Below are 20,474 nucleotides of genomic sequence, written 5' to 3'. Positions count from 1 at the left end.
GTCCTCAGCAACATTCCAAACCCAGGCTTTCCCTCTTACCTAATTACTAAGTCAAACTTCCTAGCAATGCTTGGGTGACCTTAACGCAACACAAGGTAAAAAAATAGGGAAGGATGTCAAGGTAGAGAACCATCAATATTCATGGATGATTTATAAAGAAGAAAAAGCAAATAAACTAAGCACCTCTTCCCTGAGGAATGTATAATCTAAAAATCAGCACCAGTAGGACAAGAAAGTAGGCTGAGGAGAGAAATGGAAGCAACCTTGAAAGAGGCTGTCATATTGCTGCTTAGTTTACTGAAGCACTGAATGCTTCTAGGGCAGCACTGTTAGGGTTTTTATTTCCTTTGGAAGAAACTTTATTTCCTTAAAAGAAACATTTAAGTTGTTTAGATATGCATGCCTCACATACTATCAGGCAAGATATCCACAACTTGACCAATACCCTTTCTTAGGAAATTGTTTGGAACTTCACAACCCATTATCCTCAAAGTTGTCCCCCCCGCAAATATAGAAGCCATTTTTAAGAAGGCTTTTATTACATTATCCCAACATTTCTTTGAAGGCATCTTTTGCAACATACAATTAATGGTTTGCATGAAGTCAACAAATATGACTAAGGTAACTTAAAGTCCACTGGAGTTGGGCAGACAATATAAATAAATAAAAAAATACATACATACATACATACATACATACATACAACAAAATGGCCACTGCAACCAGGTACTCTACCCTTTTTAAAAGATGTTTTTACTGTCTTCTGCTCCTCCAGGTTTTGTTACTTTGTAATTTCCTGTTATCGAGCTAAGTGTTTTTGAGGATGACAAACAAAAGTCCTATCACTCTGGGTTAAGAGTAATCCAGTATTGCTTCTTTAGAAGCTGGCCGGCCCTCAATAAAATACCACACCTGAATGAAAGTGTAAAATGCTTATTTTCCTGGGGCGGCCAACTTATCCAAAGTCCATTTTATCACTCTGCTCGGATGTTTTACCATGTAAAAGTAGCACCACCCAGGCAGCAAAGCAAGAAAAGCTGCTAACAGTTTTCTGGCTATAAAGAGGTGACTCTGCCTTTACACTTTTGTTCCTGATCTTTCAACTAATGCCAAACACTGCCATCTCCAGCAAGGTGCCTGTTTTGTATCCTTTCCAGAAGAGTGAGCAAAATCTGTCTGAATTTCAAGTGCAAATACCTTCTGCACTGAGCAGATTTTTCCCCTTTCAGGGAACCAATGCTGGAAATATTGCATTGCTGTAAATTGTCAAACACAGTTTGACAAATCAAATTACAATTACAATATAGATACATATTGAATTACAATATACAATCTATGCAAATTACAATTACAATATAGGTTTATTATATGGAGGGATGTCTACGGGAATTAAAAAACTCAAACTCATAAGTTAAAATGGATGTTAAAATTGCTCTAAGACTTTTGGGATACTCTGTGTAATAGGACCACTTGCTACTGGCAAGCTGAAAGACTCAGATATCAGATACGTGAGAATAAAAGGAGAATGGACAGGGGGTTGGACTAGAAGACCGCCAAGGTCCTTTCCAACCCTATGATTCTACGATTCTATGAATCTGAAAGGTAAATAACAGATAGTTTGAGACTATATTTAGTAATTGCAATAGGATCAAATAAAAATATGCTTCAGTATAGTTTCTAAGGAAGAGGGTGCATGGACAGGTATATATGGAAGATTCAATTCCACACATTAGTGGGAATGGTGGAATTCATTGACAACATTTGTAGCAAAGGCAAACAGGGTTTAAAAGGGAACTTGCTGGATTCATGACAAATGCTATGAATCTTCTCATGTCATTGGGCCTGGTTATTTGAGGGACAGCCTGATAGTTTCTGCCCATCCAGTAAAATTGGGCAGAGTGGAAACACTCCAGCTCCCTTCGATTAAACAGTGTCATCTGTTGGGACCTAGGAAGCACATCTTCTTTGTCATGGTGCCTGTCCTCAGGAACACCATCCCTGCCAAGATCCATACAGATCCCATCCTGATGACAGTCCAAAAGTCTTTGAAGACCTGGCTGTTCTCTCAGGCCTTGGGGTAGGATGGGTGCGGAATGTTTTTTGTATTCTGTATTTTTTTCTGAATGTACATAGTTCTTTTTTCTTTCTTTTATGGTTTTCTTATGTAAGAAAAACGGGGCAATGTAAGTTGCTCAGAATGATCTGGAGTTGGGTGGCCCCTAAACTGAATGAATGAATGAGTGAATGAATAGCGACACTGATGGCTGCTTACTGCCTTCTGCATTACAGAAACTTTCCCCATTGCTGGGTTGAAATGCTCTGTTTCCACCTATCCTGGAGTCAGCAGAAAACTTCCCTCTTGGCTCTTGTCATCACTGTTCCCGATCTTGCCTCCATAACATTCTTCCCAGTCACTGCTAGTTCCTCGACTTCCCTCTAAAATCATGGTAACAAAGACTAACAGATTTTGTATACCTTGAAGCTGCCTTTGGATGGAGTCTGAATAAGAGGATAAATACTACTTTAACATGGTATAGAATGTACGCATGTGCGAGGATGCCTTAAGGCTGTCTTTCTCGTGGACTGGGCATAAAATGAACTTTATTTTATTTTTTTATTTTCTATCCCACCTTTATTCTTTTTATAAATAACTCAAGGTGGCCAGCATACCTAATACTCCTTCCTCCTTCTATTTTCTCCACAACAACAACCCTGTGAGGTGAGTAAGGCTGAGAGAGAGGGACTGGCCCAAAGTCACCCATCTGGCTTTCAAGTGAGAAAAGACCCATAGATGGCAGCCTTAAATATGGATTGCCGGGCAACAATTTTGGATGGGGGCTTTATTTATCAAATTTCTCTGCCGCCCATCTTGTACACGACGATTTTGGGCTTTGCTATCAGACCAGGCTTCTGAGCACCTGCAGGCCACTGTGTGACACAGCGTGGTGGACCAGAAGAGAGAGAGGTTATTTGTTTCGTTCAGTGACCAGGTAAAATCAAACTTACATGAACTAAGTACAGCAAATAAAAAATAAAAACCAACCAACCAACAATCCACACATCTATAAGATGAGTAAATCAGGTATAAGGATATTAGTCATATGCACTTAAACAGTTCTTTGCGCACATTCACAGCAGGTATACTGAACTTGGCTTCATTATGAGCGATAACCCTTTTCTTGTCTGATAAGAGGAAATTGACATGAAGGTCCTCAGGATGACTGGTAGCAAGAGAGGGAAGAGGAGTCTTCAGATATCGTTGCTGAAGGAGCAGTGCAGCAGCACATGGAGAATAGATTCCCACAGGGGCAAATTTGGCTAATATGGGTGTTTTATTAAATCTTCTGTATAAAAGTGTTAAGAATAGACTATTACTGTATATTATATCTGGCTCTGAAGAAGAACCTTTGCTGGGCTGGAGAGATGAATGAGTTGATGTAGTTGGCTGGTTCCCACCTAACATGGTTAAACTGAGTTTGGATGGAATCTGGAATGAGTCTTCTTTTATTCTGGGCTTCAGTGTTTAAAAACCTTTCTTTAATAACTCTCCTAGCCTGAGTAAAATGAAGAGAATATAGGGAATCAAGGGGGAGGCCACATGATAGAGATGGACTAGATAAACATATGACCTGGTCTGGCAGAGTTATTCATACGGAAAGTGAAGTTTGTTGTTGTTTATTCATTCAGTCGCTTCCGACTCTTCGTGACTTCATGGCCCAGCCCACGCCAGAGCCTCCTGTTGGTCGTCAACACCCCCAGCTCCCCCAGGGACGAGTCCGTCACCTCTAGAATATCATCCATCCATCTTGCCCTTGGTCGGCCCCTCTTCCTTTTGCCTTCTACTTTCCCTAGCATCACCATCTTCTCCAGGGTGTCCTGTCTTCTCATTATGTGGCCAAAGTATTTCAGTTTTGCCTTTAATATTGTTCCCTCAAGTGAGCAGTCTGGCTTTCTTACCTGGAGGATGGACTGGTTTGATCTTCTTGCAGTCCAAGGCACTCTCAGAATTTTCCTCCAACACCACAGTTCAAAAGCATCTATCTTCCTTCTCTCAGCCTTCCTTATGGTCCAGCTCTCGCAGCCATATGTTAATACAGGGAACACCATTGCTTTAACTATGCGGACCTTTGTTGTCAGTGTGATGTCTCTGCTCTTAACTATTTTATCGAGATTGGTCATTGCTCTTCTCCCAAGTGAAGTTAGCCTTGATAATATAGCAGAGGAAAGGTAGTATGGAAGTCATCAATCAATCCACTAGGTCCAGTGCTACTGCACTCTCTTTAGAGGGGCCTGAATTTTCACAACTAATGCCTTCACACTGCAACGGGGTGAGCAGATTAAATATAAGCAACCTTCGTCCTTATTGTCTTGAAAAGTCTAGCAAAGGAAGTTGTGCAATACCTACCATTTCTTTCATATCTGCTATTAGAATTGCTCTGTCCTTCCCTATCACTGATTTTTTTCCATTGGCTTTTGCTCTAGTTACGAGGGATCAATCTGGCCACGTTGCATGTAGATAAAAGGCTAATGCTTTGCATAAATATTACATCATTATAGTGCCATACAATGAAGGGTATTTAAGCTGGACCCAAGCATTTTGCATATTGAGAGACTTAACGGATTATCTATAATCATAATTATAATTATTATAAACTGCCCAGGGTCGCTAGTAGTTGGGTGACATATAAATTTAATATATTCTTCTTCTTCTTCATTGGAAGTTATTCTCCTTTTTCAGTCCTCCATTGGGGTAATGAAAGATCTTAGCTCAGCTTTGGTGATTGATTTTGCATTGATATCTGTAGGACTACAAAGGAATATTACTGAAGGCCTGATTCTTTTGCAAGCAGCAGCGCTTAGCTATCAGTTAAATCCAGAAAGACTGGTCTGATAATAGATCCTCAAAATGCCAATAGCTGTTTGATAGCTGACTGCTGGAACTACTGCAGCCATATTGAAGCCCTAGCTATATTTTTGACAAACAATCGTGTAGAAAATTTCATTCTGCTGTGATGCTACAAAAAAGGGAGGAGCATTGATGGCACAGTTGCAGCCACCATCGCAACTTTTTGGATGCCCCTGCAAGACACACCGGGAACTCTGGGAATGGCTTCTTTTACAAATTTTGACAAAGATCAACAACAATATGGAAGAATTGCCCTGCTCTTAATGGACATTTCTAATCAATTTGTGCATTCCCCCTAAAAAACAGTACTATGAAAGTTTGTAACTGGATTGCTTCGTAGGTATTTTGATAATTTACTTCGTATCGTTTTGCTTATGTTTCTAAGAGCTGTTTAGAAATTAGTCAAATTCATAGGTTGCAATCTGTTAAAAAAACAGACAGACATCCAACTTGCAAGCCAGGCTTTGCCTCAGTTTGGGCTACTTTCCTGCAGTTTTATCTTTAGATGCATTTCATTTTAAAACCTTACACTGCCCTTCAAACTAGAGTTTTTGAGAGTGTATAAAACTCTGTTAATGCTGTTAAAACTAAGACAGTAATTAATATTATGCAATATAACAACAATAAAAACACAGATAACAGTGAAAAATGTTTTAAAAGCTCAGATGCAGTGTAAGAAATAAAACATCCTGGATAATCTTATATTAAAAGTAAAAGAAAAATGCCTTTGCCTAGAACAGTATTTCTCAACCTTGGCAACTTTAAGATGCATGGATTTCAATTCCCAGAATTCTCCAGCCAGTGTGCTGGCTGGAGAATTCTGGGATTGGTCCACACATCTTAAAGTTGCCAAGGTTGAGAAACACTGGCCTAGAAGTTTAGAAACCACAAGTAATATAGAATATAGCTGTTAGAATAGGATGGCCAATTTAACTGGCTGCTTATTTATTTCCAAGCTTACGGTCAACTGAAATGCTAGTTTGGCATTTTAAGCTGTAAGTAGTTTAAGACCAAGATATTTGTAGATTACTTTTTCAGGCATGTGAACCTGCATGAGTCTGAAGACTGACCTCAGAAATTAGATCCTAAACTCAGAAATTAGAACCTAAAATATATATATTTCTACTTTTTGAGGCTTCTCAAGTTTGCAGATTTTTTTTTTAAAGTCTAAATTCCTTTTTATAGAAAGCAGCTACCATTGGACTGAGTAGTTCAGCATGAATTCGTGATGGAGGTAGAATCTTAGTTTTCAGTAATCCTAGAAAAAATGATATTACTATTATTTTAGGAAAAGCTGTGGGCAGGTATACTGTAATCACATGTGTAGCTTTGCATTATGAACAGATTCTTCAAATCAGACAACTAAATCTGCTGAGAGCAAATGCAATACTGTATATTGAATTGTCTGCCATCTCAAGCCTTCCTTGTTGGGTTTACACAATTTTTCTGCCACTGGTGTTTTTGTCATACTCCTTTCCCTTCAGCAACTCACAGACCGATATATCCATCTTGGTCCTGATGGATAGAGCATTTAGGGAAGAAGTGTAAGACTCAGGACTCAATGCAGATGGTGAGTTGAGGGAGGTGTTTGCCCCATCTTCACTTGGAGAAGTTGCCCTTAAGTTTTTTAAATATATATTTTTATCTTCTCAGGGTACAAACATTGCAGTACCTGGGGGCCATAGGAGGGTTACTGCAGGCACACCGCTCTTCCTCAAACTGGGGTCCTTTTCTGAATGAGGCATATCTGTCAGATTTTTTCTAGTACATAAGGCTAACGGCTTTACAAAAGAGAGAAAAAGTCCCCTATGGCCAGTGTTTCTGACTTGATGGCTTGACCATGATTTTAAGAGCACAACTGGGATTTGCAGTCAGGGGGGGTACAAATCAGGTATTAATTCCCTATGTTGAATTGCAAGTAACCTGTTATTTTCTGGTTGAAAACATCAAATTAGAGATGGACATGTTTTATTAGCACCCCTCTACTCCTTCATTCTCTTGCAGATCCATATGAGTAAAACCATGAAAGATGAGGTCAAAATAGATTCAAATATCAAAGTGACTATAATCGGAGTCGGAGTGAACAAGTAACACCACGGTGTGGTTAAAGGAGGAATGTTCCATGGATCAATGAGTTAAAAGTAGAGCTTTTGGGGCTCCATGGATATAATTATTTCTGATGAAAAGTGCATTGCACTGTACTGCACAGTACACTAAGAACCTACAAGGGATGAAGAGGAACAAATCCAATGTTTTGGAATGACCACTCCAAGTCCAGTCCAGTTTGTCATGGAGGAATGGCTAAAAGTCGTCCAGGGATGAGAGTGAAACTGATCACCAGTTACAAAGAGTGTTTGACTGTAGGTATTGTAGCTAAAGGTAGTGTAGCCACTTACTGGATTGAAGGAGGCAATTACATATACTTTTTCATATGGGTATATCACATGTTGGATGAAACAAGCACCAAACTTAGATGTTACAGGTACTCCTCATTTAGAGACCATAACTGGGACCAGCAACTTGGGGGTTAAGCAAAGTGGTTGCTAAGTGAAAAATCATTTGATGGTTGTCCTTGAATTATGAAAGGAAAGCAGCAAAGATGAAACCTGGTAATTTCTGGTTACCAGCTCAGCAAAGTTGAAGAGGGAAGACTCTCAGACTTCTGATTTATGCTTGCTGATTTATCATATAATTTTATTGATAAGTACACAGGGTAGAAGTAAAGCTTTTAATCAATGTAAATAAGCCTAATGCCCAATTCTATATCCTTACATACTGATGGCACTCCTGTCTACGTGCTAAATAAATGAAAAGGTAAGGAGAAAAGACTGCCAGGTGACCACAAGGTGAATATGGCTTATTCCTGGGATTGGCTCCTTTGCTGATTGTGGAATTCAGTTCTAATACAAGCTAACTTTGCCCACGTGGCTTCCTAATCACAATCCTTCAATACACACTGAAGAAGAATGCTCAGGAGCATTAGGCAAAATGTCAGGCGATGCTTCTATTCTTTGTACTACCATTATAAGGAAATAGTAACAAACCATCAATTTCACACCATAGCAGCAATAGACTTTTTAAAGAAAAGCAAAACAAGAATGAAACAGGTCTGATGGTCCACATGGTACGACCAATCATCTATGCTGCAACATTTCCATTTAAGCACTTCAGTGTCCACCTAAGGCAGATATAGGTAAGTTATGAAGCTAAGGTCATGTTCACACCCCACCTCAACCTCCAGTTTTGTGGTTCTGCAACCTCACTTATCTCTAGGACTTTGTCTCAAGGGAAGAATATATAACACTATTTCTGCTTGCTTTTAAAAGAAGTTAACCACACTTAGATCCATATGGCATTTTGCTGAATAACTACTTATACATTATATGGTTAACCTGGTTACTGAATTAACCTAATTTCACTGTTTGCACAGTGCATCCAACCATCTATAGTAAATGGGCTGTGCTTACACTAAGCTGCAAAGTATCCAACCAGCCATTCAAGGTTAAAACTGTATCAGCTTCTCATGTTGTGCCAGTACAGTTGCTAGGTTGGAAAATGACCTGGCTGGCATGTTGTAGGGACACAGGCAATGGACATTTGATCTGCTTCTAGTCTTAGCTTAGCAATTGGATTATTTTGTGCGTAGACTGAAAATGGTTCCATATTGTTGATTATGTTTCTTACAGCAAGGGCAATGGGCACTGAAAGGAGTGGCCCCGTGGGAACATTTTGCCATCAGCCCTTCATTCTGTTCTGATCTTTTCTTTGATCCAAAAACTATAGAAGGGCACTGAAGTATAGACACCAGGATGGAAGTATTTGCCACATCCAACTCCCCAAGACACGATCCCAGCTTGGGTCCATCTCCTCCCGACTTTACAAACCAAGGGTCCACCACCGTCACCCTGTGGGGAAAGAAATAAGATTTAGTGTGTATATACAGAGGACATTCTAATGTCAGATTTAGAGTATGGGTTACAGTGAGGGCATCAGAATGGTGAAGCAGTTAAATTGTTAGAGGAGGGCCAGGGAGGGCCCGGTTGAAGGCTACCATCAGCCCTGGAAGCTCTCTGGGTGGGTTTGGACTGGTTGCTATCTCTCAGGGCAACCTATCTCAGAGGAGGAAGTGAAGCTATATTGTAGGAGGGAGTGGTGTTGATATCACCTTGTGCTCCTGGATAAAATCCAGAATATACATCAAACTAATCTAATGAACAAAGAATGTTTGCAAAGTTGCTTGGGACAAGACACTGTGTTCTTGGCCTTATAAATTTTGTTTGAATTGATTGTTTATATGTAGTGGTTTGACAATGTAATATTAGGGTTAGAGTTGCCATTTATCTATTGATTTCATTTATATTGTGCCTTTCATTAAATATGAGTAATTTTATTCCTGATTGGACAGAGCCATGTTGAGTACCAAGTTCAGTTCTAGACATCATATTTAAGAAGGATTCAAAAAGACTGGAACAGGATAAGAGAAGGGCAGTAAGGATGAAGAGGGACTGGAAGCTAAAGTATTAAAGATACAGAAAGGTTGATTTTTGTTAAATATTATGAAAAACTTGCTGATGGTCAGAGGAGCCCAGGAATAGAGGGAAACTTCATATACTGAAGTTTCCATGAAAGAAACTTCTGCATGGAATAGGTCGTCTAAATGGTTCTTACCAACATTTAAATTCCATGATATGATTATTATTGTCATTATCATTATCATTACTTCCTTTTCAGGGCATCAATCAACTTCAAGGCAGCAGACTTAAACATCTGGGCAGAAATGGCTAACACAATCAATTTCAGTTTTGCTAATTCATTAAACATTTTACGTGATGCCTGTTTAAATTAACTGATTGTTGAAAACAAGGGATGAGTCTTTATTCTGGTTGTTGTCCTACTGAAAGAAATATCTCACTGAAATGTTGGCTTTTGTGGATGAAATTTGGTTGCCAGATCGTTGGGCACAGTATTGGCATGGATATTTGTGAAAAAGCATGAACCAAAAATATTGAATTTACTCTGTGCAATAAGTTAAGAGAAAATTTTTATAAAATGATGGCACTTGACACCTGGGAAAATATTAAAAAATGTATAAGAACATTCCAAGTAAGTGTTGGAAATGTGAAAAAGAGGATTGAAGCTATTATCATATCATATGTAGTGGACTTGTGAAGTGGCCAAATTTTTTTTGTCAGTGATCTACAGGCCGTTGTAAATAATAGGAATCCTATTTCAGATAAAACCAGAACTGTACTTATTACAGTTTATGGAAGAAGAACCGAGTAAAAAGCACAGTGTCTTATTGCTGTATATGATCACTTCGGCAAGATAATATGCAGAAATGGAAAAATAAAGAAGCTCCAAATGTTGAAAATTGGGTATTTAAAATTATGAACTTGGCAGAGACGGCAAAACTGCAATGTCTCATGACAGAGAAATCTACAGAGGATTTCATTAAAGACTAGAGTCAATTTATGGAGTATGTTATAAAACTAAAGAAAAATAGCTTGATGATAAAGGGTTTTATAGATTAAAGAGTAGGGGATAACAGAAAACTTAAATAGTGACTACAATGGTATAAAAATAATAAGAAATACTTAATGGATCTATGAGGAAAGTGAAGGGTGGAAATGGACTATATGTTTTTTAAGTCAGATGTTTAGTTTTGTATTTGCCAGTTTATGTTTCTATATACTGTATGCTTATATACTGTTTTGTGTTTTTTATGTTTATTTTACATGTAGAATTTTTAAATAAAGTTTATATATAAAAAAGAACTATTGAGACTCTATACCAGTGTTTCTCAACCTCAGCAATTGGGCTGTTTGATTTTTTAAAGAAAAAAGCTCTGTGCATATTGTGGGATATGTAAATGCTCTGGTTTATTTTGAAGTGGGATAAGGGTTCAAGAACATTTATCTGGATTGCTTTTAGGGTTTGGCTGATTTCATTTATCTTTAATGATTTGGATTAGGATTATTAATAAAATAATAAAATAAATAAATAAATAATTTTATATAATAAAAATAAATAAATGTCTGGTTTGGGTTTAATATGATTAAGATTATTGAAATTGTTGTATTATCAACTACAATGGCAAACAATTTATATGTTTTTTAGTTTGATCTTTATTATAGTAGACAGGAATGTATAGAATAGTAGTAGGAAGGAAATAATTAAATAAATGTTATCTTTGGGGGGGAGTTGGTTAGGAGGTTTATATAAAATATATATATTTTTCTCTTAATATAAGGGGAGGGAACAACTATATTTAGTGATTTTTATAATGTGCCAATGGAATGATTTATAGAAATAATGTGATTTTGTTTTAATATAGAGTAAGGGATTGATTATGGAATATTGTTGTATATCCTTGCTGTTAAAAGTCAGAAGTCACTTCTTTTTGTAATTTTGAAAAATTTTCTCTTGTGTTTCTACACTTCTTTAGTTTTTAGTTTTTTTCTTTTTTCTTTTTCTGTAGCTTTTATTTTTGCTTGAAACTTAATAAAATCATTCATGTATTTTTTACCATACAGAAAGATTTGCTGCCTTGGGTGTAACCAGTACAGATCATATCTGGTTTGATCGGATCCTTCTTCATGCCTCGAAATGGGACAGCGTTGTAGAAATTGTTACATTCCCTTCGGCCTATGATAGGCACCTTTGCTTCCTGTAGAGTTAATGGGGCTGACAGTTGCTCTGTAGGAGTCAGAAACAGAGGTAGGAGATACAATCACACAAGGCAGGAGCACTAGAGTTAAAATGCATACTGAGTGGACATAAACATTTATTGCATCATGTGCTAGGGACTGTATCCACTGAGTATGTTATAAACAGTGGGCCTGCCATACAGGTAGTCCTCAACTTAAAACCACAATTGGGACCGGAACTTCTGTTGCTAAGTCAGGCAGTTAAGTGAGTCATGCCTGATTTTATGACCTTTTTGCTGTGGTCATTAAGTGAATCACACGGTCATTAAGTGAATATGGCTTCCCCCATTGACTTTGCTTGTCAGAAGCCAGCTGGGAAGGTCGCAAATTGCGATCACTTGACCCTGGGATGCTGCAACCATTATAAATACATGTGGGTTGCCAAGTGCCTGAATTTTGATCATGTGACTGCAGGGATGCTGTGATGGTTGTAAGTGTGAGGACAGGTCACAAATCACTTTTGTCAGTGCTGTCGTAACTTCAAATGGTCACCAAATGAATGGTCGTAAGTCTAGGACTACCTGTATTTGTTTTTGCCATAAGATTTTCAACATGGATGAAATGAAAGTCCATAAACTCTTAATGAGCAGCTATAAGAAGAGTCCTCACCATTTTCTCCAGTATTTCCCCATCCAGCAATCCAACAATTTGTATCTCTGGAGAAGTCTTCATAGAACTGTGGCAAGCAGACAGGAAGGATGTGGCTGGTGAAGGGCACAGGTGATGCCAGTTTAAGTAAAGCAATGTCTGCAGGAGAGCCAGCCTCACCCAGGTAGCCAGAGTGGATGAGTATCTTCTGCACAGGATAGAACTGCACATTATGGGAGAGATTCAAGAGCTGATGGGCTCCAAGCAGCACATTATATTGCTGAATAGAACTGATTCTGTGAACATGAGAGAAAAAGTGGAGTGAAACAGTAGTTTCAATTAAGTTTTGTTTTATTTACAAAAAGGTAACGAGAAAAGAAATTAATTGCTCAGTTAGATTTCAGATTTAGGATCCTTTCTTCCACTTAACAAACTAGGAATTTTAAGAGGATTTATTTATTTATTTATTAAATTTATATTACCAATCGAAGCAAATATTTGTAGCTCAGGGTTGAACTGTGGAGTCCTTGGTGCTCTCTGAGCCTTGTTGTTTTCTTGCAGACGTTTCATTGCCAGACTAGGCAACATCTTCAGTGCGAAGAGGGAGTGGGCCTTGCTCCCAGTTTATATACTGTGGCTTGTGTTGGTAGGGATGTTGTTCTCTCCTTGGGAGTTCTTTGATTGGGCTGTTGTTTGCTGCTTGGTTGATTGACTGAGTTAATAGTTCCTTGATAAGGGTGTACTGTGCTTTTTGGTGGTTCATCTGGTGTTAATCCTAGTGTTGATTTTTGCATATCTGGGTGTTGATTGCTGGTAAGGGAGTGTACTGGTCTTTTGGCTTTTCTATTGTCTCTTTTGAATGGTATGTAAATGTTGTTTACCTCTGTGTGTCTGTTGATGGCTGCTTTGTCTGAGTGCCAGGCTTCCAGGAATTCTCTAGCGTTTTTGGGCTATGGCTTGGTTTAGGATGCTCACAGTTTCCCAGTTGAAAGTTGAGTCTGTCCATGTGTTGCGAGGTTAAGGAGTTTTCATCATGCCTTCTGACTGCTAGTTGGTGTTCAGTCAGCAGAGCACATCCATGAACACCAACTAGCAGTCAGAAGACACAATGAGAACTGAGAGCAAGGCCTACTCTCCCTTTGCACTGAAGATGTTGCCTAGTCTGGCAATGAAACATCTGCAAGAAAACAACAAGGCTCAGAGAGCACCAAGGACTCCACATTTATATTACCGCCCATCTCCCCCGATGGAGGACTCTGGGCGGTTTACAATAAAAGCAATAATAAAAACATCTAAGCTTCAATCACACTTTAAAAACATAAATAAGATAAAAATATAAATATAAATATAAATATAAAATCCAAGAGGAGATGGAATCCCAATCAATAGGGGGTGCTATGGCACCAACCACCCCCAGGTGGAGCTATCACTCCCCCCCGCCATCCCATGCAAGGTGGCAGAACCAGGTCTTCAGTTTCTTCCGGAAGGCCAGGAGCGAGGAAACCCGTCTCAGCTCTGGGTACAAGATGTTCCAAAGGGCGGGTGCCACTGCAGAGAAGGCCTGTCTCCTGGACCCCGCCAGATGTAATTTCTTTGTTGATGGGGTCTGTAGCATGCCCTCCCTGCCTGACTGGGTGGGGTGGATCGATGTCATAGGGATGAGACAGTCCCTCAGATAGCCTAGTCCCATGCCATGTAGGGCTTTAAATGTGATAACCAACACCTTGAATTGGACCCAGAAGCAAACTGGGACCCAATGCAGCTCGTGTAACAGTGGTGTCACATGGGCTGATTTTACAGCACCAATAACTGTCCATGCCACTGCATTCTGGACCAGCTGAAGCTTCCAGATACTCTTCAAGGGTAGCCCCATGTAGAGCACATTGCAATAGTCTATGTGGGAGATGACAAGGGTATGAGTGACTGTTCAGAGGGCATCTTGATCCAGGAATGGGTGGAGCTGGCGCACCACCCAAAGGTGTACAAAGGCCCTCCTTGCTGCGACTTCCACCTGCTCTTCAAGCAGGAGTCGCAAGTCCAGGAGGACCCCCAGGTTCTGCACTGGTTCCGAATGGGGCAGAGCTACCATATCCAGAACCAAAGATGACAACTTCCTGGGAACTGAGGGGCCATCAATCCACAGCCACTCCATCATGCCAGGGTTCAGTTGAAGCCTGTTGTTCAGGCACTTGGAGAGGGTGGAGACCGCATCACTTACTTCACCCGGGATGGAGATATATAACTGGGTGTCATCAGCATATTGATGATACCTCATCCCGTGGTGACGGATGATCTTGCCCAGCTGTTTCATGTAGATGTTGAATAGGAGAGGAGAGAGAACCGAACCCTGCAGCACCCCACAATGGAGGGATTGAGGGGTGGATCTCTCCTCTCCTATCACCACCAATTGGGAATGCCCCTGGAGGAAGGAGGTGAACCAGTGCAAAGCTACACTGCCCACCCCTAACCCCCTGAGCTGCCCCAAAAGGATACCATGGTCGATGGTATCGAAAGCCACTGAGAGATCCAAGAGAGCTAGGATGGATGCACTCCCTCCATCCCGCTCCTGCCAGAGATCATCCATAAGTGTGACCAATGCGGTCTCTGTCCCATATCCCGGCCTGAAACCACAACAGTTGCAACAGTTCTGTTTTGCAACACAGCCGTTTACAAAAGAAGATTAGCTCACGTGTGACTCAGGAAGTTTCATTCATCCTTCCTATTTGGACAGCAGGAGGCGCATGGCTCAGTGGTAGAAGAACAGATGCTTTGCATGTGGAAACTCACGTTCTGTTCTCTGCTGAATCAGTGTTGACAATACTGCCACTAACCTTGGACCCATCTTGGAAAGATGATGTTTAGTTGGACTTTTGGCTTGCAGAATCAGATGTGAATGACTTGGTTTCCACTTGCAGGTTTAAGCTTAAACTATGCCTTATGAACCACAGTGGCTGATTTTATATAATGCCAAAATCAAACACTTCACATTACGGCCATCTGATTTTCTGAACCCAGTCAGAGCTTCAGTTGGAAAGTTCATATGCTTATAAGATCTAAGAGAATAAACCTATTAGAAATGAACAGGCGTAGGGGCCTGTATGGGGGGTCTTCTCTTGCTGCAGAAGGAGGCAGCTAGGGTTAAGACAAACTATTTCATGCATTCTATACTTATGTTCCTCAGTTTACCAATTTTTCTTTCGCAGTGTTTGCAGTTTCCTTTTCCTGCCCCAGTTCCCTTGCAATTTAACTCAAGTTTTTAAAACCGTTTTTTTAAAAATCTGTCATAATATTTTGAAAACATAAAATAGCCAAAGTATGTGTAGTTTTTACAATACTTCCAGCCAAAGCTAAACAATAGCAGCTGATTCTGATCACTGCTGCTATTGTTAGCAGCATCCATGGTGGGGGTCACAGCATGCTTAAAGAGAAACAGGGTTTGAATTGCATGGTCACATCTGCCATCTTGACCCTTTTTTTAACCCACTTGTGGAATGCCCTGGATAGTATGCAGAAGTGCATTCCTGCAGATCATAGATTTTAGGATAAAAGACATTTCCAATGGATTACTTTTACATTCTTATTTCAGTAAGGAGGTTTCTTTGCAGATTAATTGAAATAGCAACCAAATAGGTGATGTCATGTGAAAAAAGTGGCCAATTGCAATTCAGCTTGTCCAATAAAATGGGACAGGGGCTTTCTGCCATCTTCTCCTCCCTGACTAACTGCCTGATTCTTGGCTGCATTACTAGCTTGCCCCTCCTTGGTCCTTCTCTAACACCGTTCAGTTGGTCTTCCTGAGACCATGAAGGACATTGTAGGCACCAATATTAGCCCAGCCTTGCAACACTCAATGTCAGGGTGAGCTCAGATTCAGAAGAGGACAATAAACAGGCAGCTCCAGACTTACTGGACGAACCACTGCCTGAGCAGCTGCAGGCATAGGAGGTGGGCTGTCCAGTAACCAGCAGGCACAGCTGCCATGGGTCTCCGAAAACAGGCATAGGAGGTGGGCTGTCCAGTAACCAGCAGGCACAGCTGCCATGGGTCTCCGAAAATGAAGAGGCTGAACTACCACCCCCTCCCAGCACAAGGGCCCTCCGTGAAGAGAGGAGAGCAGAGCAAAGGTGCTCTGCAAGACTCCTCTCAAGGAAGGAGGCTCGCCCTCCCAAATAAGCAACACCAGGGCTGTTCCTATTTAAGAAGAACAGCGAACCCCAGTCTCTCCATTGACAATTGCCCGTTAACTCCTGCCCCGCCCACCTTGACTTCTGACCTGTGAACCTCACAACCTGGACTCTGGGACCAGACTGGCTGACAAACCTTCTATCAAGTTTTGACCCTCGGACTTCGCCTGACCTCTCTTCTGCCTGCCATTTTGAATTGGAACTCTTTAAGGCAGGCTTGCTAAATGTTGGGTGACTTGTTGCTCTATTGTGATTGTGTGTGCACGTGCGTGCACGTCCGTGTGTGCACACTCACATTTTCCTTGCTGCTCATTTTATTTACTTTGCAAAAACACCTCAGTAAAGTTTGCAACTACCTCTCCATGTGCTTGTGTGTTTGGCCTGGGACACTCGAGCATATCAGATACCTACTGATCAACACAGCTAGCTGCTGTCAGCACCCACTGTTCATTAATGAGAGAGCCACCACAAACAGGACGGAAATCCACCACAATGCTGGCAACCCAAGGCAAATCTCCATTAGGGACATCTTGCCCTCCAACAATTCGGGAAGAGATTCTCAGTTGCCCACAATCTGCGAAGGAGGAGAGCATGTAAAAGGGTGAAGAACTATAGACTTCAGTGCTCAACAAGATGGAATTATTACAATACTGGAATGGTGTTCATCCAAATAACAAACCTGATTTAGCATAGATAAAGATGATTGATTGTCCCTTGCCTCTTTCAGTTTAAGAAAAAACATTTATGGATGCCAAAATAAAGATATGTTTAAAGCAATTGCTATTCAGGCAGAGATTGTGGGGAGGGGGGGAGCTGATCCCAGCACCCAGGGATAGGAGGGTTATCCTTCCCCACTTGCACCTTCCAAAATGGCTCTCTCAACCTGCCAGCTGAGCTTAAAAAGTGCCCTCGGTGGGTAGTCCAATGCAGGGGTTCCCACATATGGAGAGGTTATGGCTAAAATACCTTCATTATCACTACAGGATTTGTGGGGCTTTGAGAAATAAATCTAGGATTCAAGAAGATAGTTTTAGGGGATTGGCCCCAAGATGGCAGCACCTAGCTAACCTTAATGACTCAGAAACCCTACTAAGCAGGGTTAGTACTTGGGCGGGAGACCACCAGGGATCCAACAACTGTAGACTAAGCTGGGAAGTCAGAAAAACATATCATATTCTGTGGCTCTGTTGTCCTGCACATATTTCCCTGAAATACCTGTATAAGAAATGCTTGCAACACCTTGATGGCTTCTTACCTTGTCTGGAGGCAGGAGCACCTATGGAAATAATAAGAAGAAGGTATTTCAGATCAAGAGAACCATGATTTGATAGGATATACCAGCAAGGGAAAGGGACTTTATTTATGATGACTATAATTTGGCTAGTTGTTTGAGGATTAGGACTATAATATTTGGATTTATTAAGCCAAGATATGTACGTATCTTTTCCTTGTTTGCAGAGCCTTGTTGCTCCTTCCTTCACTACAAATTCATGATGCAATCAGGCAGTTTCTAATTAGTTCCAGTTTCTTGCTTCATCTGAATTATGAAATTATGATTTACTCTGTATTCCCTCTTCAGCTATACTCTTTTAGCTCTTGTCTGAGAGACTGCTAATGTGAGGGTATTTCCTTTTGTCTTTCCTTCCAGGCATAGAGACACAGAGCCCTTATTTTGGATTCTTCTCCTGGAAGGATTTTAATCCATATAATGTTTTCCTGTAAATTAATATCCTTTCTGTTATAAAACCTTATCCAGTAATTGTTGATTCCTGCACCCAGGAATGTTCTCATGCATACCCTGAATACTTCCACAATTCCAGATCCTCAAATGGTCTCGTGAACGTATTTCACACTGATCAAGAAGGGGGTTTTAAATACATACAGCAAAAGTAATTTGCATTGTCTCACAGTCAGGAGCCTCAGAGGGTCTATCCTAAGCCTCTCCACAAATCAATATTACCTTCAGTTACGATCAGTTGTAGCAGCCACACTGCCAGCAGCAAGGGAAGTGTTTTCAACATGGTCACCACTTCTGGAATGTCTTCTAGATGCTTCCACTCCAGCCAATAGCTGTTTTACTTCTGATGTCCTCTGGTATTTAAACTGTTATATTTCATAGCAAAAAAAAGATGAAGATAGGTGAGCAGTCTGTTTTTCTTCCCTGAGCCTGTGGGTAGCAGGAGTCTATAAGTCCCAATTTCCTGAATGGTTGAGGCTCGTCAGGATCTCAAATCCTGATTCTCTCTCATCCTGCAATCTCCTGTCTCTCTCAACTCACAACACACAATTTCACAACATTCTGGCAACACTAAGGCAGCTGTGGTGTTTTTGTTTAAATGACTAGATCAAAAACTACTGAAAATAAAAATCAGCTATTATAAATCACTATTAACTCAGTCAATCAACCAAGCAGCAAACAACAGCCCAAGCAAGGAACTCCCAAGAAGAGAACAACACCTCCACCAACACAAGCTGGACAAACCATGGCATATGAACAGACAGCAAGGCCTACTCCTTCTTCTCACTGAAGATGTTGCCTAGTCTGGCAATGAAACGTCTCCAAGAAAACAACAAAGCTCAGAGAGCACCAAGGACCCCACATAAAAATCAGCATAATCAAAAAGAAAACAATGGAACAATTAAAGACAAAACAAAATGTCACCGAAGTGTGTTTGTAATCCCAGAAAGATAACTATACTTGGTCTTTGTTAGCTCAAGGGCCAAGAAACAACACTGCTGCCTGGCAGATGGATCTGATCTCTCAGTGGTAGATTCCAAAGTGGAAACTGTTATACTGGCAAACTACTTATTCCAGCTTATTTGTCCAGAACACTGTTAAGTCTTTTCTCTGGCTTGCTTCAATGTCTTACTCTTGGCAGTACTAGATGGGAGATACACTAGGACCTCACTCACTAAGAGATGCTCTCCTTCTGGTCTTCAGAAGACCTGTTTGCATGTATTTTCCTGTTACCATTTTTATTTCAATCTGCATGCAGGCAGGCCTTTACCACCTCTTAACAAAACCCATTTTTTTAATGAGGGAGAGATGGCTTGTTTCCTACTTCCAGCTCAGAACCCTAACGTCAACAATAGGGCTGTTAAGTTTCAATCTGCTGCAATTTCTGTAAGATACAAGGAGTCCTTATCTTAGATGTATTGGGTCAGTGTTTCTTTTTTTTTACCTTGATGATCATTGACTGTAGTTAAGTAAATCTGAATTTGAAAGACAACTTGTAAAGTATCCATATTAAAAATTCTGTCCAAAAGGATGTTTGTAGAGATGGAGGTAATCTATTTGGAAATAATGGTAATCTATCTGGAATTGATTTGTTTATACAGCTAAAAGGATGGAGTCCAAAAATGTGTAAAGCAATTCTTAGCTAAAAGATACCTAAGAAACTTTGCTGCTATGTTAATTAAATGGGAAACACTGTTTCCCAGATTTTTAAATCTACTTGCTCCATTAATGTTTTTTTTACCTTTTTTGGCTACTGAAAATGTGGTATCTAACTGAAGTAAAAATTGAATTAATTTCTTATGTTGTATCATTGTTTATGTCTCATGAAAAATGGACAACAAAGCCACAGTCCATGGGTAATCCAGGTTTGCTGATGTATCTGAGCATCTCTTGTGCATTTTCTTGTATTCATTTTTTATTTTATTTTATAAGGAGAAGAAAAAAAAATTGAAATTCTACTGGGTAAGTGGGGTTTCTTGCACTTTGCTTCTAAGGTGGCCAATTTCATGTGAGGAGCAACATGATGTGGCAGAAGAGTAAATTTAGAGAATGAAGGAAAAAGAAAATTCAGAAAGGAAAAGCAGAGGAAAAGCTCCTTCTATGGAAAGACCAGAAGGAATCTCAGATTATACTAGTAAATTAAATTAATAGCAGAAATCCCATACTGATCAAATGATTTGCCATCTTCTGATAGCAGAACAGAGATTATTTTAAACTACATAACATTACATTAAATTTCCTAGCTGAAAATGGAGGATGCTCATCATTTTTACACTAATGGCCACTACTGCCTGCATCTTACATCATATTTGAAGTTCCCTTTCTGCCTCTTCTATCCTGTCTTTATTTGC

At 40.1% G+C, this 20,474-nt stretch overlaps 1 protein-coding gene across 1 annotated transcript; it reads right to left on the bottom strand.

Moving 5' to 3' along the window:
• Window positions 1-8,565: 8,565 nt before the first annotated feature.
• On the bottom strand, window positions 8,566-18,406 carry LOC134496095 (serine protease 27-like). The gene is made up of 6 exons (XM_063301853.1): window positions 18,346-18,406; window positions 17,641-17,661; window positions 16,797-16,959; window positions 12,223-12,497; window positions 11,433-11,602; window positions 8,566-8,811 (listed from the first exon to the last, which is right to left on the bottom strand). The coding sequence occupies exons 1-6, from the start codon at window positions 18,404-18,406 to the stop codon at window positions 8,650-8,652; spliced, it is 852 nt and encodes a 283-aa protein (XP_063157923.1). The 3' UTR covers window positions 8,566-8,649.
• Window positions 18,407-20,474: the final 2,068 nt, after the last annotated feature.

The sequence above is a fragment of the Candoia aspera genome, chromosome 4, assembly GCF_035149785.1.
Source record: "Candoia aspera isolate rCanAsp1 chromosome 4, rCanAsp1.hap2, whole genome shotgun sequence".
Classification (NCBI taxonomy): domain Eukaryota; kingdom Metazoa; phylum Chordata; class Lepidosauria; order Squamata; family Boidae; genus Candoia; species Candoia aspera.
Note: the sequence above shows the minus strand (reverse complement) of the source record. Positions and strands in the feature narration are given on the sequence as shown.